The 25,450-nt window shown below is 33.8% G+C and overlaps 4 protein-coding genes across 7 annotated transcripts in view; 2 read left to right on the top strand and 2 right to left on the bottom strand.

Annotated features, from left to right (window-relative positions):
- Window positions 1–9,711, top strand: part of meso18E — a 140,386-nt gene extending 130,675 nt beyond the window's left edge. For 2 of the 3 annotated variants that reach the window (XM_075300418.1, XM_075300417.1), the window contains 4 exons: window positions 1,051–1,230; window positions 1,299–2,194; window positions 2,254–2,340; window positions 8,564–9,711. In XM_075300418.1, coding sequence (XP_075156533.1) covers window positions 1,051–1,230; window positions 1,299–2,194; window positions 2,254–2,340; window positions 8,564–9,017 — 1,617 coding nt within the window. In that variant the 3' untranslated portion in view covers window positions 9,018–9,711. The remainder of the gene's footprint in view (window positions 1–1,050; window positions 1,231–1,298; window positions 2,195–2,253; window positions 2,341–8,563) is intronic. The other variant, XM_075300419.1, reaches the window with a different exon arrangement.
- The window catches only part of LOC142229835 (solute carrier family 7 member 14), a 126,309-nt gene extending 114,071 nt beyond the window's left edge, over window positions 1–12,238 (bottom strand). The window contains exon 1 of the mRNA XM_075300415.1: window positions 12,115–12,238. The gene's annotated coding sequence lies outside the window, so the exon portion shown is untranslated. The remainder of the gene's footprint in view (window positions 1–12,114) is intronic.
- LOC142229836 (putative RNA-binding protein CG14230) lies at window positions 12,143–14,364 on the bottom strand. Its single transcript, XM_075300416.1, has 4 exons — window positions 14,091–14,364; window positions 13,551–14,026; window positions 12,524–13,424; window positions 12,143–12,457 (listed from the first exon to the last, which is right to left on the bottom strand). The coding sequence occupies exons 1-4, from the start codon at window positions 14,281–14,283 to the stop codon at window positions 12,285–12,287; spliced, it is 1,743 nt and encodes a 580-aa protein (XP_075156531.1). The 5' UTR covers window positions 14,284–14,364; the 3' UTR covers window positions 12,143–12,284.
- A 3,013-nt stretch (window positions 14,365–17,377) lies between these two features.
- Window positions 17,378–24,866, top strand: Ubqn (ubiquilin). 2 transcript variants are annotated; one of them, XR_012720508.1, is made up of 5 exons: window positions 17,378–17,712; window positions 18,330–19,005; window positions 19,254–19,976; window positions 23,515–23,809; window positions 23,955–24,866. XR_012720508.1 is itself a non-coding variant. In XM_075300420.1 (4 exons), exons 1-4 carry the CDS (start codon window positions 17,617–17,619, stop codon window positions 23,589–23,591), a joined length of 1,572 nt encoding a protein of 523 aa, XP_075156535.1. In that variant the 5' UTR covers window positions 17,378–17,616; the 3' UTR covers window positions 23,592–24,866. The 2 variants fall into 2 exon arrangements, 1 of the variants encoding a protein (XP_075156535.1); XM_075300420.1 differs by having other exon boundaries at window positions 23,515–24,866.
- Window positions 24,867–25,450: the final 584 nt, after the last annotated feature.

Raw genomic sequence — 25,450 nt, forward strand, 5'->3', positions numbered from 1 at the left:
TGTTTTCTCAGAGGGTATCTTTCCTTTGAAGTATAACCGATGACAATCTGCTATGCTGAGTTTGAACCGTTTGGAAATTTCTTAATTGGTAGTTACTTAATGCATAATACGACGACCAATCGACTCATGGGTCCTTTCAGATGTCTGCTTATCTTTTTCTTCATGTGCTGCCAACCAACACCTTGGGGATGCTATTGCTGGCCCAAAGGTTTTCCAATTCTGCATATTTAGTAAAGAGAAACAGACTTTCAAATGTCACGCCAAGAACCTTGGGATTCTTCGCGATGGGAATGCTTTGGCCACGAATGTGGATGTCGAGCCCCTGATTCACCTAACAGAAGTTGCAAATTCTTATCTAGGAGGAAGTCCCTAAGAAGGAGGAGGCAGTCATTAATCATTGAATGAGGGATCCACCGTACTGCAATGGTTAGCACGTGCGCTTTGTATACAAAGAATCATGCTTCAATATCACTTTCGACCAAATATCATAAAGTTTCTCAGCTGTGCATTATCCCCTTTCAGTAATGCTGGTGAGGTTTCCGAGTGTTTCACAGTGTCTCTAAGAGGTTTCACCGCCATGTGAAACGCCTTGGACATGGCGTGATATAGGTTTTTAGTTCTTTCTCTCACGTAATAAGTACTGGATTTCATAAATTCGTAATAGGCACTGCCTCCCTGAAGTCGTAAGAGGTGCGAAACCGAAACCAGTCTATTCTAACTTGCGACCAAGTTCGTTTAAGTTAAAAAATATATTTATGTAACTTTTCTTAGTAAGGTTCCATCCTCATAAATTCTTAATAGGCACTGTCTCCAGAAATTCGTAATAGGTGCTTCCATAGACGAAAGCCGAAAGCAATTTTCCAATGCTTTCGAACTTAAACATGAATGCGGCGTTCCTTATTTCTTCAGTTACCCATATATTTCGATACCTCTGTGAGAGGATTGGTCCCAATTGATAGGCTTTGTAATTCTGTAGTTCAAAATCTACAGTCTATTCCAATTGATAGTTATAATCTATCCACCTAATTACCATCCATTTTTTCTTTCCAGAATACAGAAACAGCCACAAATGCTTTCCAGCATCATCACAATACCAGAGCAGCTGAAAATTTCTTCAATGTTCCAGAATCAATAACCCTGCTTAATATTGTGAAACCCGAACGTTTACAGAATAATCCAATGCCTCCTTCCACAACAGAAGATGAAAATCATCCGAATAATTCGGAGCCGGTAAAAGAAACTACTAAAAACTATTCAAAAATTGATTTTAATGCCTTAAAATTTGCTTCCCCTTACAGGAAACTAAGTCATCCATTAATTCCTATCATCATCATCGTGCTCCCCGGACACCCGAAAGTTATTTCAATGTTCCCGAATCAATAGCCCTACTTAATATAGTCAAATCGGAACGAATACAAAGTGCATTTCAATCGAATCGTAAAAACCATGCCAGTGTTTGGGAAATGGTAGCCGAAGTCCTCAATCGCTATAGTGCCCGCAAACGTTCCGCCAAGCAATGTTGCAATCGCTATGAGAATCTCAAAAAAATTTACACACAACTAAAGAAAAACCCCGAGCGCCATGTAAGACGAAATTGGCCTTATATGTTCTTGTTCAAAGAGATCGAAGAGCAACGAGGAGAATGTTGGGGTTCGAACAATAAACGCATTGCTTTATTGGCCAAAAATCAAGATGAACTATCGTATTATCACAGGCGAAGACAAGCAGCCGAATTTGGGGCTCTGCTGGATAAACAGACCCAGGCTGCTGTAGTGGCCCAGCATAATTTGCTTCAAAGTTTGGCAGCCGTTCATTCCAATGACTCGAATAGCAATAGCAAATTGGAACGTTTTCTTCCCAATCATTTTGTAGAGGCTCAATTGGGCAATGACACGAGTGGTAATGTTAATGGCGAGTCAGGCAATAGTAATGTTTATGATGACTCCTCTCCCATGCCTTTGCAAATGTCTCGCAAGGATCACGATAACCATGACATGCCCCATGATATGCCCGAAAATACAGCTCACAATCTGCTACAGGCTCATCTCAGTGGTGGGGCGGCAGCAGCTGCGGCGGCGGCAGCGGCTGCTGCAGCAGCTAATGGTCTTAAGGAAGCTTTGGCCCACCAGCAATTCGAAAAAGACTGTAATGGTGCATTGAATCTGCAAACCAGTGACAATAATGTTTCCATGAAGTAAGTATGGTTGTTGATATTGAGAAAATGAGAGACGGTGACATGGAAATTAATTATAGTGACACTGATTCTTATAGATCGGAACCAATGTCAGATGGTGAATTCAATCCGGATGATATACAATTAATGCAAACCAATTATAATGGGTAAGTGAAAGTTGAGCGATATTTTTATGTGGTTTGGGGGAAGGAAGTCAGAACTCTGATAAATAATAAAGCGACAAATTATTGGAGTTTTTAGCACAAATAGATCCAATCTCCAGGATGAATTGGATTGTGGTTCAAGAGACTGAGATATTGGGCAAAAATAGGGTAGATTTATCACAATGGACTGAATAGTCTATGTGAGCCTGAAACTAAATCGGGCTGCCACTTTAACCTAGGATAGATTGGCATTTGAGAAATTCTCCACAAGGCTCAGTAGGAGTGGTACTTTGCCTACTGCCAAGAAATCCTTAGAATCGCATCTTTAGAACTCTAACCATTCGTATGAACCACAACCAACTTCAGAAAGAGAACTGCTCCACAGGTAGGCGAGGGTAGATTGGCATTTGAGACGTTCTTCACAAGGCTGGGCGAGAGTGGTATCTTGGCTACTGGCAAGAAATCCTTAGAATCGAATCCTTAGCACTCTAACCATTCGTATGAATAACAACCCACTTGAGAAAGCGAACTGCTCCACCGGGAGGCGAGCAGTGTGAAGTTGATGCCAAGTTTACTGGGTAATTTCTCTCAATTTTCTGGATTCAGAGGTGGTTAAAAAAGTGTTTCAACTCCGTGGATGGCGACCTTTTAGAAAGCTTCTGGCGATATCTTCTTTAAGACCGACTTTAGTTTCTGATTACTCGTGTTCGCCAATCAGTAGACTTGGAATATTTATGGGGGTTAACCTCACTGAACTCTATGAGTTGCTGGTAGGCCAGTATGGTGCAATGCCCCCTCTCACAGTTTGGAGTAATGGTAGAGGAGTTCCTCCCATGACCTGCAGGCCAATGATCTGCTCTGTTTGGAGGTTTTGCCTCTGAGTTTCGTTGAGGCAAGGAGTCTTCATGTGACATTGAGTGACAATCGGTTGCGATGATCTATTCTGTTTGGAAGTTTCGATTGTAGGCCAGGATGGTTCAATGCTCTCTCATAGACAATGCTCTGTCAGCCTGTTGCGACTTGCAGGCCAATGGTTCGTTGAGGCAAGGAGTCCTCATGTGACATTGAGTGACAGTCGGTTGCAATGATCTATTCTATTTGGAAGTTTCGATTGTAGGCCAGGATTGTGCAATGCTCTCTCATAGACAATGCTCTGTCAGCCTGTTGCGACGTGCAGGCCAATGGTTCGCTCTGTTCGAAGGTTTCGCCTCTGAGTTTCATTGAGACAAGAGGTCCTCAGGTGGTATCCAATGACTGATGAGTTGTCTTCCTGATATGGAATGTAATGGGATTGGGTGGAAAGGGGGGAATTTTTTCAGACGGTATCCTCCTAGACGTGTTATAATTGTGGAGGTTAACCTCACTAAACTCTATGACTTGCTGGTAGGCCAGTATGGTGTAACGCTCTCCCACAGTTGGATTAATGGTGGAGTTGTTCCTCAAGTCACTTATACACTCAGCCTGATGCGACCTGCAGACCGGCAATCTGCTCTGTTTAGAAGTTTCGCTAATCCAGGAAAGCGCAATGCTCACAGACAGCAAGTTGGATTAATGATGGAGGTGTTCTTTCGGTGACTTTAAATGGCAGCCTTCTGCGACCTGCATAGCAATGGTCTGTTCTGCTTGGATATTTCCCCTCTGAGCTTTACTCCGGCTGGAAGTCTTCAAGAGACATTGAATGTGGGCGTGTTGCGACCTGCAGATCAATAATCTGCTCTGTTTGGAAGTTTCGCTGGTAGGCCAGGATAGTGCAGACAACAGTTCGTATTAGAGGTGAATGTTTTCCTCAGATTACATTGAATGACAGCCGCTCTTTTTGGAAGTTTCGTCTCTGAGTTTCACTGAGGTTGGGAGTCCTCGGGTGACATTGAATGACAGCCCGTTGTGACCTGCAGATGAATAATCAGCTTTAATCAGTTTGTAAGTTTCGCCGCTAAGCCAGGATTGCGCAATGCTTTCTCACAGACATCAGTTTGTATTTATGATTAAGATTTTCCTCATGTGACATTAGGGCTGTTTTCTTTTAGCACTGGATGCAACATTTGTATGGGCTATCCAGAACATCGTTGCACTGGTGTTCTATCCAGAACATCTCACCAGTGCAAGTCGCGCCGATCTTGCCAGATTGTGTTTTGATAAAGTGACGCTTCATCGATTCACAATAGCACTTTATTGTGACTAATTTATCGAAAAACATGTAATTCAAAGTGGTATAGTGTCATAAATAATCGCAGCAGTAAATATTTATTACTAATTGGAGCATTGCATAAATTAAAAATGCAAGATTTCACTTCTTTTCTTTGATTGTTTTTAAACAGCTGATGACAGTGTTGCATATTTTTGGAGATGTCCTGGATAGACGAGTACTCTGTTTTCTTTTAGTCCTTCACGGCTTAGGGTATCCAGTGCTAAAAGAAAACAGCCCTATTGCAGTGGCATTAAAGTGTGCTCTGTTTGGAGGTTTCGCCTCTGGGTTTCACTGAGCTTGGGAGCTCCGAGTGACATTGAAGGGCTGCCCGTTGCGACCTGCAGACCAATAATCTGCCATGGTTAGAGGTTTCGCTGGAAGGTCAGGATGATGCAAACAACAGTTCGTACTATTGACGAAGGTGTTCCTCAGTTTGCGACTTGCAGAGCAATGATCCTCTTTTTTTTGTAAATTTTGCTTCTGAGTTTCACTGAGGTTGGGAGTCCTCGAGTGGTATTGAATGACAGCCCGTTGTGACCTGCAGATAAGTTTCGCCTCTGAGTTTCATTGAGGCAAGGAGTCCTCAGGTAACATTCAATGACAATCTGTTTCAACCTGTAAAGCAATGATCTGCTCGAGCTGGAAGTTTCGCTGGTATGCCAGGATAGTGCAATGCCCTCTCACCGACATGAACATTTTCCTCAAGTGACGTTGACTGACAGGCTGTTGCGATCTGCAGAGCAATAGTTTCCTCTGTTTCGAGGTTTCGCCACTGAGTTACACTGAAGCTGGGAGTCGTCCCAGAGTTTCACTAAGGATATGTGTCAAACGGGACCTCATTATTGATCAGCTGAAATTCTTTTGGGATCATTCTGAAGATAGCCCTCCGATTCCTTTGTATGACAGTCAATTGCGACTCGCAAAGCAATGATTAGCCGTAGCTTGGACGTTTCAGAAATGAGTTTTACTGATACTGGTTCTACAAATGGGTAACGCAAAGCAACAACCGATCAAGTCTCAGGGGAAGTGAAACTACTCTTTATCTTGGTACCAAGGATCTGATCGATATCATCGACCTAAGTTTCACTAAGGATATTTGTCCACACGGCTCTTCATAATTGGCAATGGAAGATCAAATACTCTTTTGGGATCGTTCTGAAGGTAGCCCTCCGATTCCTTTGTATGACAGACAATTGCGACTCTCAAGACAGTGATCAGTCCTGGCTTGGACGTTTCGCCAATGAGTTTCACTGATACTGGGTATCTCAATAAGGATTGCAAAGCAACAACTGATTAAGTCTCAGGTGGATTAAAAATATTCTTTATCTTGGTAACGAGGATCAGATCGCTAACATCGGGTTTGTGTTAATTCTCCTGGTTACGATCTATAAAGTCCAGATCAATGATCTGCTCTGTTTGGAGATTTCGCCTCTGAGTTTTACTAAGGATATGTGTCCACACGGGACCTCATAATTGACAATGGAAGATCAAAGACTCTTTTGGGATCGTTCTGAAGATAGGCCTCCGATTCCTGTGTATGGCAGGCAATTTCGACTCGCAAAATAATGATCAGCCCTAGCTTGGACGTTTCGCCAATGAGTTTCATTGATACTGGAAATCCAAATGGGAAACGTAATGCAACAACCGATCAAGTCACAGGGGGAGTGAATCTACTCTTTATCTTGGCTCCATAGATCAGATCGGTAACATCAGGTTTGTTTTTATTCTACTCTTTTGCATCTTTCTTACCATAATATGAAAAGCCTACAATTGTTGTCCCTTCACCCATCACTGGTATATCCGATTAGGAGCGGTTCCTTCAGAAATATAACCCAATGGGCGATGCTCTCATGGAATTGGTATTATATTAGTGGTTAATCCCATTTCACTTTATTCAGTGCTGTGGCATCAGGAGGTTGTGTCTGGAGAAGCGAACCTTCACTCCTATTGAACGTGCTCAAACGGTACCTATGATATCAAGCAACCAACTGGTATCATGGGAATAAAGGTTCACTAAAGCGCCAATTAATCCACATTAACATTCCGAAATCGTAAGCTAAGCAAGATTGGAATATGAGGTATTTAAATCAGGGATTGGTATCTCGGTTGCCACAGTTGGTAGAATTCTACCAAAATTGGTCGATTTTTTACAGTTTGGTAGATTGGTAGAATTCGTGATGTTTTGACAGATTTTCCATAACATTCCTCTACAACTAAGAGGCATTTCATAAATTTTCTATAGAAATAAAATTTTGATGAAATTTTCTATAGAAATAAAATTTTGACAAAATTTTCTATAGAAATAAAATTTTCTATAGAAATAAAATATTGACAAAATTTTCTATATGAATAAAATTTTGACAAAATTTTCTATAGAAATAAAGTTTTGACAAAATTTTCTATAGAAATAAAATTTTAACAAAATTTTCTATAGAAATAAAATTTTAACAAAATTTTCTATAGAAATAAAATTTTGACAAAATTTTCTATAGAAATAAAATTTTGACAAAATTTTCTATAGAAATAAAATTTTGACAAAAATTTCTATAGAAATAAAATTTTGACAAAATTTTCTATAGAAATAAAATTTTGACAAAATTTTCTATAGAAATAAAATTTTGACAAAATTTTCTATAGAAATAAAATTTTGACAAAATTTTCTACAGAAAAAAAACAAAAATGTCTATAGAAATAATTTTCTATAGAAATAAAATTTTGACAAAATTTCTATAGAAATAATTTTCTATAGAAATAAAATGTTGACAAAATTTCTATAGAAATAAAATTTTGACAAAATTTTCTATAGAAATAAAATTTTGACAAAATTTTCTATAGAAATAACATTTTGACAAGATTTTCTATAGAAATAATATGTTGACAAAACTTTCTATAGAAATAAAATTTTGACAAAATTTTCTATAGAAATTAAATTTTTGACAAAATTTTCTATAGAAATAAAATGTTGACAAAATTTTCTATAGAAATAAAATTTTATTAATTTTCTTTTTATTCGACCTTTTATCAATATATAATGAAATGATTAGTCAAGCTCGAGGTCTTTATGTTTTTATTTATTTATTTATTTGTCGATATTTCGCCTTAATATGTAAGGCATTTTCAAGACAACATTAACAATAGTACAAAAAACACAAACAAAACTTAAAGTTTATTTATCAACCTGTTCGGTCTCCGTTTGTTTTGTCACTACTTTGAGGCTTTGACAAAACAAACGGAGACCGAACAGGTTGATAAATAAACTTTAAGTTTTGTTTGTGTTTTTTGTACTATTGTTAATGTTGTCTTGAAAATGCCTTACATATTAAGGCGAAATATCGACAAATAAATAAATAAATAAAAACATAAAGACCTCGAGCTTGACTAATCATTTCATTATATGAAATAAAATTTTGACAAAATTTTCTATAAAAAAAAAAAACAAAAATTTCTATAAGATTTTCTGTAGAAATAAAATTTTGACAAAATTTTCTATAGAAATAAAATTTTGACAAAATTTTCTATAGAAATAAAATTTTGACAAAATTTTCTATAGAAATAAAATTTTGACATTTTCTATAGAAATAAAATTTTGACATTTTCTATAGAAATAAAATGTTGACAAAATTTTCTATAGAAATAAAATGTTGACAAAATTTTCTATAGAAATAAAATTTTGACAAAATTTTCTATAGAAATAAAATCTTGACAAAATTTTCTATATGAATAAAATTTTGATAAAATTTTCTATATGAATATAATTTTGACACAATTTTCTATAGAAATAAAATTTTGAGGAAATTTTCTATATGAATAAAATTTTGACAAAGTTTTCTGTGTGAATAAAATTTTGACAAAATTTTCTATATGAATAAAATTTTGACAAAATTTTCTGTAGAAATAAAATTTTGATAAAATTGTCTATATTTCAAAGAATGGTTACCCTTTTTGAAGACGTCTGTGCTGCTTAACACTGCTATTTTTCTGCTCTGATAAAAATAAAATACAAAGTTTAATAGATTTTATCAAAAATTTTCATTACAGATCACAAAATTTCTACCCAAATAATATCGAACACAATATTCTGCATCCCGATGTTATTGTGGACACTGATAACCTAACCGAATGCAGTAGTGGAGAGACACCTAAAACAAAGCGTAAACTTTCGACTTCGACCGATGGTGATAGTACGAATTATGAATTAATCGAATATCTAAAGAGGCGTGAAAAACGAGATGAGGAATTACTTAGACGCATGGATGCCCGCGAAGAGAGACTATTAAATTTATTGGAAAGAACTGTGGTGGCCATTGAGGCTTTGACACAACAATCACGGTGCACACACTTAATACAACCACAGCAACAGCAGCCGCAGCAAACCCAGTCACAAAAACCTGAGACCGAGGTTAAACTGGTCAATGGAAATAAAAAATCCTATAAAAAGGCTAATACATCAGAGGCCGATAGTGAAGATGAATCTAGTGAGAAGGCTACTTAAAGTTAAACTTGCTACAAAATCTGGTGATGACCATCATGACAATTTTCCCATAAACACAAACATTTAAAAAATGTTTGAATTCAAAAAATTTCCAAATCTCATACTTTGGAAATCATTTGAATTCAAATATTTTTTTATTTCTTTAAATTTATGGACCTATTACCAAATGCAAATACTCAAATCAAATGACTTAATTAGAACCAAAGATTGCTAAGTTTTTTTTTTTCTATGAGATTTCTATTTTACATTAATTTTAAGTTGAAAAACGAATTTTTAGTTATATTTTAACTATAACCCATATAAGCCTTAAACTGTGTGCCAAAAATTTACTTAATTATTTATAAATATAGGAACAACGAGTAAACTTACAACAACATTTTATTGTTTCTTAAATTGTGTTTTTTTACTTAAATATTTTATGTGTTTTTAGATATAAAAGATTTTATTATAAACTATATATAAATGTGTTTTGTAAATCTGTATTGTACTTGGAATTTCGATTAAGATTATATATTTTGTTTTCTAAATATTTCCTATAGTCCAAGCATAAATTTATATATGCATAAACTTGCCAAGTGCCTTAATTTGAATAAAAATTTATTTATACCAATAAGAGTCTGGATGCAACAAATATTAAATCAAAGCAAAACTTATAAACTCAAATAAATGTATTCACTTTTTTATAAATCCCAAATATCAATTGTAATTTTTTATATACTTTTCTACTGATTTTGGGTTGGGTTTCAGTCATTCATTTGTCAAAATTTTACTTCAATAGAAAATTTTCACAAAATTTCATTTATATAGACAATTTTCTATAAAAATTTCATTTATATCGAAAATTTTCTATAAAAATTTCATTTATATAGAAAATTTTTACAAAATTTTATTTCTATAGAAAATTTTCACAAAATTTTATTTCTATAGAAAATTTTCACAAAATTTTATATCAATAGAAAATTTTCACAAAATTTTATTTCTTATATTATGGATGTTTTTATTATATTCGAACTGTATGTAGATTTTCCATCAACAATTATCAATTGGAAAATTTTATTTCTATAGAAAATTTTATCAAAATTTTATTTCTTTACAAAATTTTATTTCCATAATTTTGTCAAAAGTTTATTTCTATAAAAAATTTTGTTAAAATTTTATTTCTATAGAAATTTTTGTCAAAATTTTATCTATATAGAAAATTTTTTCAATATTTTATATCTACAGAAAAATTTGTCAAAATTGTATTTCTATAGAAAATTTTGTTAAAATTTTATTTCTATAATTTTGCCAAAATTTTATTTCTATAGAAAATTTTGTCAACTTTTTATTTCTACAGAAAAATTCTGTCAAAATTTTATTTATATAGAAAATTTTGTCAAAATTTTATTTCTATAGAAAATTTTGTCAAAATTTTATTTCTATAGAACATTTTGTCAAAATTTTATTTCTATAGAAAATTTTGTCAAAATTTTATTTCTATAGGAAATTTTGTCAAAATTTTATTTCTATAGAAAATTTTGTCAAAATTTTATTTCTATAGAAAATTTTGTCAAAATTTTATTTCTATAGAAAATTTTGTCAACGTTTTATTTCTACAGAAAATTTTGTCAAAATTTTATTTCTATAGGAAATTTTGTCAAAATTTTATTTCTATAGCAATTTTGCCAAAATTTTATTTCTATAGAAAATTTTGCCAAAATTTTATTTCTATAAGAAATTTTGTCAAAATTTTATTTCTATAGAAAATTTTGTCAAAATTTTATTTCTATAGAAAATTTTGTCAAAATTTTATTTCTATAGAAAATTTTGTCAACGTTTTATTTCTATAGAAAATTTTGTCAAAATTTTATTTCTATAGAAAATTTTGTCAAAATTTTATTTCTATAGAATATTTTGTCAAAATTTTATTTCTATAGAAAATTTTGTCAAAATTTTATTTCTATAGAAAATTTTGTCAAAATTTTATTTCTATAGAAAATTTTGTCAAAATTTTATTTCTATAGAAAATTTGGTCAAAATTTTATTTCTATAGAAAATTTTGTCAAAATTTTATTTCTACAGAAAATTTTGTCAAAATTGTATCTCTATAGAAAATTTTATTTCTATAGAAAATTTTGTGAACGTTTTATTTCTACAGAAAATTTTTACAAAATTTTATTCCTATAGATAATTTTGTCAAAATTTTATTTCTATAGAAAATTTTGTCAACGTTTTATTTCTACAGAAAATTTTTACAAAATTTTATTCCTATAGAAAATTTTGTCAAAATTGTATTTTTATAGAAAATTTTGTTTCTATAGAAAACTTATTTCACAATTTTATTCTATATATTGTCAAACTTTATTACTTTAGAAATTTTGTCAAAATTTTATTTCTAGGGAAATTTTTTATTCACTTTTTATTTATATAGAAAATTTTGTCAAAATTTTATTTCTCTTAAAAATTTTGTCGAAATTTTATTTCTATGGAAAATTTTGTCAAAATGTTATTTCTATAGAAAAATTTGTCAACATTTTATTTCTATAGAAAATTTTCACAAAAGTTCATTTCTATAGAAAATTTTCACAAAAGTTCATTTCTATAGAAAATTTTCACAAAATTTCATTTCTATAGAAAATTTTGTCAAAATTTTATTTCTATAGAAAATTTTGTCAAAATTTTATTTCTATAGAAAATTTTGTCAAAATTTTATTTCTATAGAAAATTTTGTCAAAATTTTATTTCTATAGAAAATTTTGTCAACATTTTATTTCTATAGAAAATTTTGTCAAAATTTTATTTCTGTAGTAACTTTTTGTAAAATTTTATTTCTATAGTAACTTTTTGCAAAATTTTATTTCTATAGAAAAATTTTTGCAAAATTTTGATTTTCGGCCAAATTGGATAACAATTAGGGTGTCTAGATGCTCAAGACCCCAAATTGGGGGTCGGTCTATATGGGGACTATATCAATACCTGGATATATAGCCCATATTCGAACTCAATATACTTTATATAGTCGGTAGTGGATATTTCGCTGTGTGTTATTATACCTCGATCACCATTCTATGGAGATGTGTAAAAAAGTAAAGTATGATAATTTTTATTATCGACTTACCGCTCTTCATATATTTTCACCATAATCATTTGTTTCCTTTGCATTTTATTGTAAATGTAAAAAACTGGAAAAATATTTTTCTATGGGAAATCCTTAAAATTATTGTACACTTAAACGTAAAACACCAACACAAATAACCAATCGAGTTGATTTCTTCCCGAACTTCGTTTTTATCGGCCTCTTAGAGGCTGACCTTTCTTTATTTTATAGCCAGCATTGGCTAAATTCTTTTTAGTTTTTGTAATTTTTGTTCTAATTAAGCGTTTCAGACGATTACGAACTTCTTCGTAATCTTCAGAGGGTGCAGCATCAGACTTTCGATATATAAAGAAGGAAGCACCATCTGGAAATAAAAATAATTTATTTAGAAGATTTTTTTAAACTACTAATTATGAGATAATTATGGTACCTTTTAGTCTTTGGTCATTTTTAGGTATAAAAAAGGATTCAATGGCAATTTTTAATTTGTTTTTAGTCTTCGGAAGATTTTGCGAGTCATTAACATTTGTCTGCGTATTTTCATGATCGTTGTGCTCTTCCGTTTCTGATTCAGAAGAAGAGTCATATGTAAAGGGATTTGAATTGAAGGCCTTTTCTAATTTATTATTAAGCAAGATTTTCTCATTGCCCAATTGTTTTAGTTGCTCATCACGTTCTTCCAATTGATCGCTTTTACCAAACATACTCAATAAACTAAAGCCTTCTCCTCTATTCTTGAGAGACTCTTGCAAAGTATCTGTGACCACATAGAAAATTTCTTTTGAAACTTCAGGAGCTGCAACAGGTTCATTAGTCGGCTTAGCTTCTTTTTTATTCTTTTTGTTAGTTTGCTTTTCTCTAATTTGATCTTCCTTGGATCGTTCAAATTTCTGATGCTCTTCTTTGGATGGATCATAGCGTAACATTGTCTTGTTTTTATGGTTTTTATCGGAGCTTTTCACTGTGTCAAGTTTTGTACCCACAACCTGTTCCAAAATATTCATTTGCCATTGTCTTTCGCTGGGTTCTTCTTCCTCTTTTCCATTTGCTTCATATTGATTTTCTTCCTCATTGTCAACTTCATCGTCTTCATCGACGAATTTAGCATCGATTCGAAAACGAGGATCTAAACTTTGTTTAGCTTGCATTTGTAATAGTTTTTCTCCTTTCTTTCCAACGGGCAGGCCTTTAATTTGAATATTTTCATCATCCTCATCATCTGAGCCGAAAATATTGGTTTTAGATTTCTTTGTTGCTGGTTGTTGAGGTTCATTTTCGGGCTCACTTTCAGCATCACTGAATTTTATTTTCTTGGATTTAACATTGGAGTCCTGGAAATATATGAAAACAAGATATTAGCAGGAAGAAAAAAATCTAAGTTTGGAAAGGAAAAGTGAAAGAATGTGAGGAATGAGCCAAATATTGACCCAATCCCTTACCTCAAAAAAACTACTTACCATTCCCTGTAAAGCCTGCTGTATAGCTGACTTTTGTTGTTGATAATGATTTTTCATTTTATTCAAAGACTCCTTGCGCTTTTGATCAGCACTACATGATTTATCATCCAGTTGATTTTTGGTTTTCTTTTTTTGTATTTCAATAACATGTATGGGCTCAACATCTTGACTTTGTATAACAATTTTACCATTGTGTAAACTATTTGCTGCACGTTTCTTGGTGATCATCAATTCAGCAGCGACTTCATCATCGTCCAGTTCTGCATCAACATCAAACGTTTTACGTTTATTTTGTTTGGGTGCCCTTAACAAATCGGATTCTTCACCCTCAGGCTTTGGCATAAATTGATTTGTACCATCATTAGCAGCTTTAGCTTCTTCACGTTCTCTCTTCAAACGTTCCAAAAAAGACTCCTTTGCCAAGGATACCTTTAATTGTTGGCCTTGTATTTTACACCAATTCAAATCATTTAAGCCTATAGGAGAAAAATAAATTTTCAGATATATGCCCAACAGTTTTGTTTTATGTTATTCACTTACAATAATTCGCATCGTCAGCTCCAATATTTAATGTTACAAAAGCTATAACTTTAACATCATTTGGATCCACTAGATTATCTTTTGTTTTGAGTTCAATATTTTTAATTTCACCATAATCTTGGAAAACATTACGCAAATCTTTTTCTTTTGTATTGACCGGCAAATTTGCCACGAAAAATCGTGATGTTTCCATTTAAAAAGGTTTTATAGTTCTTATATTCCCCTTTCAAAAATTTTTACTTCCAAAAATACACGTGCAAGATGTTTGTTTACAATTCTCATTTATCAGCTGTGAACTGCCAGCACCAAAACTGTAAGGTAGTCTCAAAAGATCAACTCATTCATTGTTTATGCTTGTCGTCGGTAAATTAGTTCATGACTAAGACCGACAGTAAAGAGTATTTTTGTTCTCTAGCTAATTATTCCATGTTTATGCACGCCTAGAAAAATGTCTGCTACCAGTAGGAAATGCGTGGAGATTTTTGCTAGAAAACGTGTCAAAAAATTTTGTACAATTCTCTTAACGTCATACGAATTTGTAAGAAATAAGTAAATAATTGTTGATAACAGTGATCCATATAGACAAAGTAATTTGTTTGTAGCCACAGGGGGCCACAGTGGTGCAATAATATGGTTTTCGCTTGCCCAGCTAAACCTTCCGTCTCACCCACAGATCACTTTGGATACATCCCATCCTTGTCACAGAGTTCCTTGATGTGGATACTAACTGAACTACCAAAGCATAGAACGAAATGGGTGAAACTACATTAAAAACTATTATAACAACATGGTTAGGAAGCCCATCATGCATTCATAGGGTCATGAGTGCAATCCCAGTCTCGACCAAACACAAAAAAGATTTTCAGCTGTGGATAAACCCCTCTCAACTATGCGGGTGACAAATCTGAGTGTTTCCAAGCTTCTCTATGTGATTTCTCCATGCCGTTCGGACCCGGCTATAAAAAGGAAATCCTTTGTCATTGAGCTAATGCCCGGTATACAGCTCTTGCGATATCGCCTATTGCATGCCAAAAATATATGTAGTTTTTTCCATGTATTTCTTATGGGAGCGAAATGTAAACAATCGATAATAGCGACTCGCAAAATTTTTGTTAACATATATACCAATGCAATTCTTTTCGGTAGCGGAAATTTCGTTAGAGGTGCATACCGGCCCTAAACATATAAACGGGCAGCACTTAGTGATAATAGAGAATAGTCTAAAGGCCGGTTTCTTAATGTCTTGTTATTATTTACCTTGTCGATAAGACAGCTCCTCCAATACAACAATTTTACTAACCGGTGTCTATCCTCTGGTTAAGGATTAATCGGAGAATGAGGAACTGGCCATAAGTGAGCCTGAAATATTGGGCTACCAAAAATCTGCTAACAGGCTTTTTCGTTAAGATCGATAAGATAAAAACTCTTTACGGGATTATCGTTAGCGAATATAGCAATTCAATTTCATTTCCAATTTCCAATAACGCAGTTCTGTAATGTATTTCTTATGGGAGCAAAATTTTAACAATCGATAATAACTCCTCATGGTATATTCGTTAGAAAATATATAGCAATGCATTTCTTATGGGTAGTGGAATTTAAGCTATTGTTGCATACCTGCCTTTATGCGCATAACAGGCCAACAAACACAAGGATGATCATTTTTCATAGGTAACGCCATATCAATTTGATAGTGAATCCCATCTTCAACATTAATTGCAATTTGCTTGCTTTCAACAAATTTTCCAATAGGTTTGAGGCATTAAGGTAAGTACTATGTTCACTTTTCGCGTTGAAATTTTCGTGGTTACTTTATTGAAACAGTTCAATATAAAGCAGACAAATTAACTCAATTGATGCGTAGTTTCTTGTTCCTCTAGATTTCGGCAAGACTTTACAGGAATAAGTTTGTTTTCATTTATAATTTTGGTTATTTAAGGAAAAGTAATCGCGAAAATAAAGTGGTTTTCAACTCGAAAACCGAACATAGTACCTACCCTTAAAATGAAATTTAGTTTGAAAAGTTGTTGCTAATATGTTGAGAACTTGTTGCTAACGTGTTGAATTCTACTGTTGAGGGTATTGTCTGTTTTTTGTTGAGAAGCGATTATCTCAACAATTTCCCAAATTGAATTCTAATCTCATTCTTTGAAAAAATGTTTGAAAGCGTATTGAATATAATCATTTCTCCAATGCTTGTGTTTATTGGGAGTTTTTCCGGACGAAATGTCTGTGTTTGTAGAGAATCTTACAGTGTGTCCAATCGATACAATTCGTTGATGATTAAATAATCGGTAGATGTGTTATCGATCCCATAAACATGCAGCAGTATCGATTATGCCTTCGGACTTAAGGTGGGTATTAAGTTCGACTTTTTTCACTAAAGTGAAAACTAAAACAGTAAAAAAAGGCATAAAATTCTACATATTTGTTGCAGATTTTATTATAACTTGATGGGGAATATCTCAAAGAAAGTTTTCAAAAAGTTTGTATTCCTTAAAAAGTATTATTAGAGAAAAGTAATCGTGAAAAAATGGCGATTTTAGCGGCTAAAGGTGGGTACTATGTTCGGTTTTCGAGTTGAAAATCACTTTATTTTCGCGATTACTTTTCCTGAAATAATCAAAATTATAAATTAAAACCAAAATATTCCTGTAAAGTCTTGCCGAAATCTAGGGGAACAAGAAACTGCGCATCAATTGAATTAATTTATCTGCTTCATATTGAACTGTTTTATTAAAGTAACCGCGAAAATTTCAACTCGAAAAGCGAACATAGTACTTACCTTAAACTCGAACTTAATACTCACCTTTAACTTATAATATGCACAATATATGGGATATGTTCGACACGAGCACTGTCGTCCGGAATAACTGATAATCTGTAATGCGCTTTACAGACTATCAGTTATTCCGGACGACAGTGCTCGTGTCGAACATATCCCATATATTGTGCACATTATAAGTTAAGTCCGAAGGCATAATCGATACTGCTGCATGTTTATGGGATCGATAACACATTTACCGATTATTTAGTCATCGCCGACAAGTCGTATCGATCCGACACACTGTAAGATTCTTTATAAACACCGACATTCCGTCCGGAATAACTGATAGTCTGTAAAGCGCATAAAGCGCATTAGAGGTACATACCGAAGTCCACTTTGGCTTTATATCATGGGGGATTGAACGTCAAGCACATGCTTGAGTTAAATTGACTCTCTATCATTAAACGGCATTGCAGTACACTTTTCCAACGCCGTCACCAATTCTTACCAAGCCACTAACGGCGTCAGTTCTTTCTCGGCTTTGCTTTCGTCTCAGTCAGGAAAAATATATGTTGAAACTAATTTATCATAAAAAATCGAGTACAGTGTTTTTTATAAGAGTGTTTTCCGATTATTACAAAATTTTTGGCATCTTTGAACGAAGAAACCGGAAATAAATTGCAGTGAACGAACTCACAAGCTGCAGCCAAGAAATTGAAAGTGAAAAAGTTGCAGTAACACCAAGAAACAGCGATCAAAATGGCCGAAGGTGGAAACCGAAGAATATTGGTTAATGTAAAAACCCCAAAAGAAAAGAAAATGATTGAAGTGGACGAAGATTCTGGAATCAAGGATGTAAGTTCACGTAAATTTGTGCTGATATTACGAAATTCGGTGAATGGGCTAAACGATCGGCGCATTGAATGATGTGGTGGTTATTGGTTTCTGAATGACGATAAAGAGGAGCGCGGTCGGAAAACGGAATTTGTAATGAATTAATATATGTATGAATGTGAGAATGGTTCAATGGTAGGTGATAGGGGTGTAGGAGGTGGGGTGTAAGGTAAGGTGTCAGCGATGATGTCTGAAAAAAAGGTGGCGGTAAATATTGTGTGTCAAAGTACAGTGCATTCACCGCTACAATCAAGTGTCAATCTCCACGATGAGAAAGCAAAACATAATTTGTTTTATTTCGCCAAGTAATTGTACTACACACATGGCCATTCTCACACTATTTGCCAAACATAATTTGATGCTGTTTATCTTTATGAATGGTGACCCAGAAATCATTTACCACACAATGTGACGTGTTGTGTGCAAATGTCAATGTCAGAATAAACCTGAATCATTGACCTCTGAGAACCTATACCAACCAATGCATGTTCTTCATTTCGTTTTATCTATTAGAATAATCTATCATCCGATTGCTCGTCTTACTCATTGCCTTATTGTTTCTCTTTTACTTTTTTCAGTTCAAAGCTTTGGTGGCCGAAAAGTTCGAAGCTGAACCGGAACAGCTGGTTTTGATTTTTGCCGGTAAAATAATGAAGGATACCGACACTCTGCAAACACACAACATCAAGGATGGCCTAACAGTGCACTTGGTCATTAAGGCCAAGACACGTAGTGGCGAGCCCGCGCAACGTGCACCGGCCGATGTACGTCAAACACCTTTTGGTCTGAACACTTTAGGTGGTCTCTCTGGCATGGAAGCCTTGGGTGCTGGCTCGGGAACTTTTATGGATTTGCAGGCTCGCATGCAAAGTGAACTTATGAATAATAGCGATATGTTGCGTACCATGCTGGATAATCCCATGGTCCAGCAAATGATGAATAATCCCGATGTAATGCGTCAATTGATCACATCAAATCCCCAAATGCAAGATCTAATGCAACGTAATCCTGAGATTTCTCATATGTTGAATAATCCTGAGTTATTGCGCCAAACTATGGAATTGGCAAGAAATCCTTCGATGTTACAAGAGTTGATGCGCTCACACGATCGTGCTTTGTCCAATTTGGAATCGGTTCCTGGTGGCTATAATGCCTTGCAGCGAATCTATCGCGATATTCAGGAGCCAATGATGAATGCAGCAACAGAATCATTGTCACGCAATCCATTTGCGGGGCTTGTGGATAATGGAAGCGGTGAGTATATCAATATACAGTGCAACATCTCCCAAATATATTTGGGAGTTGTCCACATTGAGAAGTTAAATTTAAATGTGATAATATGTTAAACAATTCATGTAAGTTGTCCACTTCTTAGAGTGTCCATGTTTGAGATGTTTCACTGTGTGAATTTATCCAGCATAGAAACTTTGGCAGCTTTGGAAAATATATTTTTCTAAGAGTTTTATTGTTAATCTCATGTGTTTCACTTTTTTTATTCACAGGAAACAACCCACAAATGGGTACAGAAAATCGTGAACCCTTGCCAAATCCATGGGGTGGACGTGGCAATGCCTCTGGAACTGGCTCAGGTGCTAATAACCCCGATTTGCCTCCACGCGGTGTCCTCAATACACCTGCTATGCAAAGTCTTTTGCAGCAAATGTCGGAAAATCCTTCTTTAATGCAAAATCTTTTGAACGCTCCCTACACACGTTCAATGTTTGAAGCTATGAATCAAGATCCCGATATGGCATCACGTCTCCTAAGCACTAGTCCTCTATTGGCCAATAATCCTCAATTGCAGGATCAAGTACGTCAGATGATGCCACAATTTTTGGCTCAAATGCAAAATCCCGAAGTTATGAATATGCTTTCAAATCCTGAAGCAATTAATGCAATCATGCAAATACAACAGGGTATGGAACAATTGAGATCTGCTGCTCCTGGTTTGGTTGGCTCATTGGGGGTACCTCCAGCTCCGCCAGGCAATACTAATGCTGATACCAACACCACAAATACCACAACCAATTCAACGGCAACAGACAGACCTGCTACAGCACCAGGTGGTGGCCCTAATGCCCAGCTATTCAATGATTTTATGACTCGCATGTTAAATGGTATGACAACAACAGCCGATAACACTCAGCCACCCGAAGTTCGCTATCAATCTCAATTGGAACAATTGGCAGCCATGGGTTTTGGTAATCGTGAAGCAAATTTACAAGGTAAATATTTTAAATAATTTATCATATAGTCTATGATTTCATGGAAATAAAACAAGGAAATTAATGTTTGGTATAGGATTAGATAACCATTAATTAGTTTTAGGATTAAATTGACACAATACATATAATATTTTCTATAGAATTTCTTGGTTCTTCGGAAAATCTATGGTATGTTATGGGCATTGATAATTTTGTGATTTACTTGGGAATACCTTTTGTTAGAAAATGAAACAGGAGGTCTCATATCAAAGAAATGACTGAGATACTATTTCGAAATCAGTATGTGAAAAATGATCCATGAATCAAAAGATGCCGCTCTAGATATACGTAAGCGTAATTAGGGCGTTGGATTATTGCAAAGATACCAGTAGATTTTGCCTCTAGGGAAATAAGGGAGGAAGTGAATGCCTCGTAAGAGTTAATTTCTTACAGGGATACATTTTGGATCCCTTAAAAGAAATTAAGAAAAAGTGGATATAAAAAAACATTTAATGTAATATGTGTATGTCGAAAACTATATAGTGGGTATCGAAATGAGAATATAGTGTTAACTTACTTATTCAACATTAGTACACGATCGCCGTTCATGGTTAATGGAAGCCCAGAAAAAGTTCAATTTTGTACATCTTTGTCAATTTAATATTTTTAGCATTTTTATATCAATAGATTTGTGACCATAAGATGCGAATGCTGTAGCTCGACCATTGCCAAGCAGAGTGACCTCACGATTTCTTACACTCAAAAAAAGTGAACCCTATATGGCACTAAAGCCAATTTTAGTTCATGGAAGAATTATGGAAGTTTTCTTGACTTTAATAACAGCCTGTTTCTGTATGTCGAACGAGCTCAATCGATCGACTGAAATCGACACAAACAGCTGAATTTATAACCAACTGTTTCTATGCATTCCAGACGATCGATAGAGCTCGATCGACATACAGAAACAGGCTGTAATATTTTGTGTACGCTAGCTAAATCAACTAAAAAGGAGGAACATTATACACAAATGAAGCATAAAAATTCGTGTCTCCCACAAAACAGTTCAGAATTTCTTAAAATTTCTTAAAAAGTAATTTTTTTTGTAAAGATTTTTTTTTTGTAATTTTGAACTCAAATTTTTTCCTTCAAACTGCAAAATTTTCTGTAACAACTGAAAATTACGTCTAATAAATTTTCTTGAGTTTGTCGAAAAATATTTACTTATTTTTGTGAAATCGGCGTGACATCTGCGTTTGTATACGGTTTAGTTAATTTTTTTTTAACTAAATTTTCTAAAAATATCCAAAATGTTCCTTGTTCCTGGTGGTTTCACTGTTTTTTGAGCGTATTGCTAGTTATAGTTTTTTTTACTATTTGACACACTTCTCGATAACCCGAAGGCATTCTTCTTCAAAGCAATTGTTTTTATTTTATTTTTTTTTAACCGGTCTCCGCCCGCTGCTAAATTCAACGGCGACATAAAGCGAAGTTAGGCTATGTAATGGAGGATGACACCATTCCTTGGAAACGGATTAAATGCCTGTTCATGAAACACAAAATCGACTCGTGACGAATCGTTCGTTTAGATTGAAACTAAAATAACTTTTGATATGTTTGCTAGAAAGTCCTAAAATTTGTCATGAAATCATTATTTATGATTTACTATCGAACACCGAAACAATTGGCATTCCACAGACTCTTTCATTTTATATCTTTTCAAGATATCAATGTGGGATTTTTGACGAATCGTTCGTCTCGAACAGGCAGTTAGTGTCCACATAGACCATATTGGTCTATTGCGGATCCTCAAACTCCTTTTCACTTCCCATTCGTCGGGTTAATGCCAGCTTATTTGGGTAATGTCTGTCTCTCAGGTTTGCCTAGATGGATGATCTAGAGACCTTGGTGAAAACGTGTATACTCCTCAGGGTGCAGTTTCGCAAATCGGTAATAGACTGAAAGAAATAAAAACCCAGTATCTTGTTTGTTTTGAAAGATAATATTGTACACAGGCGCAGAAAAAGGTAGGAGTCCGGTAGCCTTAGGGTACAGACACCATCGTTAAAAGCAAAGTTAATCATGCCATTTCTGAGGTTCACCCCTCAAAAAGTTAGTTATTCTCCGCTCAACTAGTTGGTTGTTCTGGCTTACAGGTGGGAACAGCTGATTTTTTCTCCAAAGCATTTATTTGCAGACGAAACTATAAACTAAAACTGTCGTATGCAAGTGATTTTGCTCAATACAATATACAAAATATGAAAAAGTACATAAAACTTTCAGAATCTGTTATTTATTTATTTGTGTTAAAAGTCTTCTAACTTTGTATAAGATATCTGAACACTTGGTGCACACAGAAAAAATGTTCGTGTAAATTTTTCAGGTCTCTTGCGACAGTGTAAAGTGTAGTCTAGAATAACACTTAAGTGTGACACCCCACGAAGCCGATACACGTGTGTAGCAGAACAGGCACGATTGACCATAAAAAAAATCGATGAAAAACTGTGACAAACAGAATACAAAATTAATGGCGACAGACGAAATGCGATGGCGAGGACGACTTCTGAAATAAATGTGATTAAATAGCTCCTATCCTATTCGCTCTTTCGATTGTACCACATGGGAATTGCATTTTTGATGAAATTGAAATTAAAAATGATATTTGGAGGTATAACCATCTTCCTCTCCCCTGAGAAAGTTACCAGTTAATCCAAGGGCTTGCAGTCAATTGAAATGTGATTTTTCTAAAGCGCAAACTGTTATGGTATACATTAAATATAAATATATTTTTAATAATATCATTAATATTTTTTCAAGCTTATTTTTATCAACAATTATTAATTGGACAAAAAAAAAACAATATCTTTCAAAGTTTGTGCTAGAAATCCATTTCCAACGATTGAGCTTGAGATATTCCTACATTTTATCTAATTGTTTTTTATTTAGGTGAGGTTAGGTTAAGTGGCAGTCCGATGTATCAGGCTCACTTAGACTATTCAGTCCATTGTGATACCACATTGGTGAACTTCTCTCTTATCACTGAGTGAACCCCGATTCCATGTTAAGCTCAATGACAAGGGACCTCCTTTTTATAGCCGAGTCCGAACGGCGTTCCACATTGCAGTGAAACCACTTAGAGAAGCTTTGAAACCCTCAGAAATGTCACCAGCATTACTGAGGTGGGATAATCTACCGCTGAAAAACTTTTTGGTGTTCGGTCGAAACAGGAATCGAACCCACGACCTTGGGTATGCAAGGCGGGCATGCTAACCATTGCACCACGGTGGCTCCCATTTTTTTATTTATTTCCATTTATATAATCACATCAAAATTTATTTCTGAGCCTACCTTTATGTGAGTTTTTAATTTGAGTTTCCCCATTGAATTTCTTTTTCAAATTGTGCTATATCAAAAAAATATAGATGTATGTTTAGACCAAATTTGTCCTGTAATTTAAATTAATTTAAGCAATTCTATGGCTTTGAAAGGCCTATTTACCATATAGAAATCAATGATATTTTCCATTTAAATTAATTAAAAAACGTTTTTCTCTATCCTACAGCATTGATTGCCACTTTTGGGGACATAAATGCAGCTGTTGAACGACTGTTATCGCTAAATCAATTGTCCTTAAGTTAACATACCTAAACCCCCTGCCTCCCCCCTTTGTGTGTACGTGAGCGTTTTTCTTCATTCTTCTTATTTTATAAATATAACTAACTATATATATACACAAATATACTATACTGTAACAGCAGAGAGAAACAAGAAGTCAACAACAACAAATCACACATACTTATATAATACAACAAATTCGAAACAAAAAAAAAATAATTATACATGGCTTGGATTTTAAGGTAAACCCACTAATTTATATACAGTTTTAATTTTTTTTTTTCACAATTCACAATATTTTTTTCAAAACATTAATTACAATGCTAAGAATTAATCACAAGATCAAATCCGAAAACAATACATAAATATATAAATCCGTATGATTAGTTTCAGGCAAGCGGTCCCACTGTCCAGGGAATTTATGGTGGGGAAGGATATAAATTCAGAATATTGATTACTTGTTGGTATGAATTTTACTAATTTACTTTTAAGTATCGGGTATTGATGTTTAGTTTATAATTTATGAAAATAATAAAGGTTTATCGATTTAGTTTCCATCGATCAATCGAATAAACCAGACCCTCACCCCCATACATCATATTACGATGTGTCCCACATCTTTCAGGGGAATTAATTAATATTTTCCCCTAAGCTATTCCAAAACAATTTGATTGTTAAGTACATTTATCCTCTGTATAATTTTTGTTTTTTTGAAAATAAAAAAAAACAACTGATTTTCAGTTGAAAAAACAATTGCACCAACTTATTTTACAAGACATGTTTTTTGTCTTTTATTGTAATATTCTTATTTTGATGCTTATAGTTTTTACAAAAAGAAAAACAATGTCTATGAATATTCTGGTATATACATATAAATATTAATGTATTTTACATATAAAAACAAAATATTTGTTTGCTTGAAAAGAAAAAAATATGAATTTTGTGTTGGCTCCATAAATTTTGCGTGTTTTTTTGTTTTGTGAGTGTTGGCATAAGTCGCACTTGCTCAATACATGTAGTAATAAATAAATTATATTATTTAAATAATGTTTGCAATAAATAGATATTGTATATAGCAATTAAAAAAAGATATATAAACAATATGTGAAACAGAAGAACAACAATTTTAATTTGCAAAAAATACAAGAATATATTCAATTCAAGCATATAAGAGGATGGTGCCACTTGTGTTTCATGTTTGAATCACTAAAACAGCAAGAATCACAAATATATTTAAACCGAAACTTTATAAGTCTAAATATAATGGGATATAAATAAAGTTTGTTCTTTATTTTTAAATATTCCATATACATTTTTTAATACTGGCTATACTTTGAAGGTAAGTTAGAAATTTAAGTTTTCTATTCTTTTACTAATGACTATGAAAATCAAAATTGATTTTCTCAAACTTAAATTATTCATAAATTTACACTTTTTTAGTATTTTAAACAAAAACAAGTAAGGAAAGTCTAAAGTCGGGCGGGGCCGACTATATTATACCCTGCACCACTTTGTAGATCTAAATTTTCGATACCATATCACATACATACAAATACATACATTTAAATACCACTCGATTTGGACAGAATTTGATAGACTTTTACAAAATCTATAGACTCAAAATTTAAGTTTGCTAATGCCTAGTGCATTAGCAAACTTAACAATTTTAGTAAAAACAATTTTAGTAAAAAAATATGGGAAACATTTAAATCTGAAGCAATTTTAAGGAAACTTTGCAAAAGTTTATTTATGATTTATCGCTCGATATATATGTATTAGAAGTTTAGGAAAAGTCATTTTTACAACCAGAGAATGAAGCCGCCGGGTCGCGCCACCGATTTCAGTCGCCGCCGGCCATTTTTGCCAGTCGACGCCGCCGCCGA

The sequence above is a fragment of the Haematobia irritans genome, chromosome 3 (genome assembly GCF_050003625.1).
Source record: "Haematobia irritans isolate KBUSLIRL chromosome 3, ASM5000362v1, whole genome shotgun sequence".
Taxonomy (NCBI): Eukaryota; Metazoa; Arthropoda; class Insecta; order Diptera; family Muscidae; genus Haematobia; species Haematobia irritans.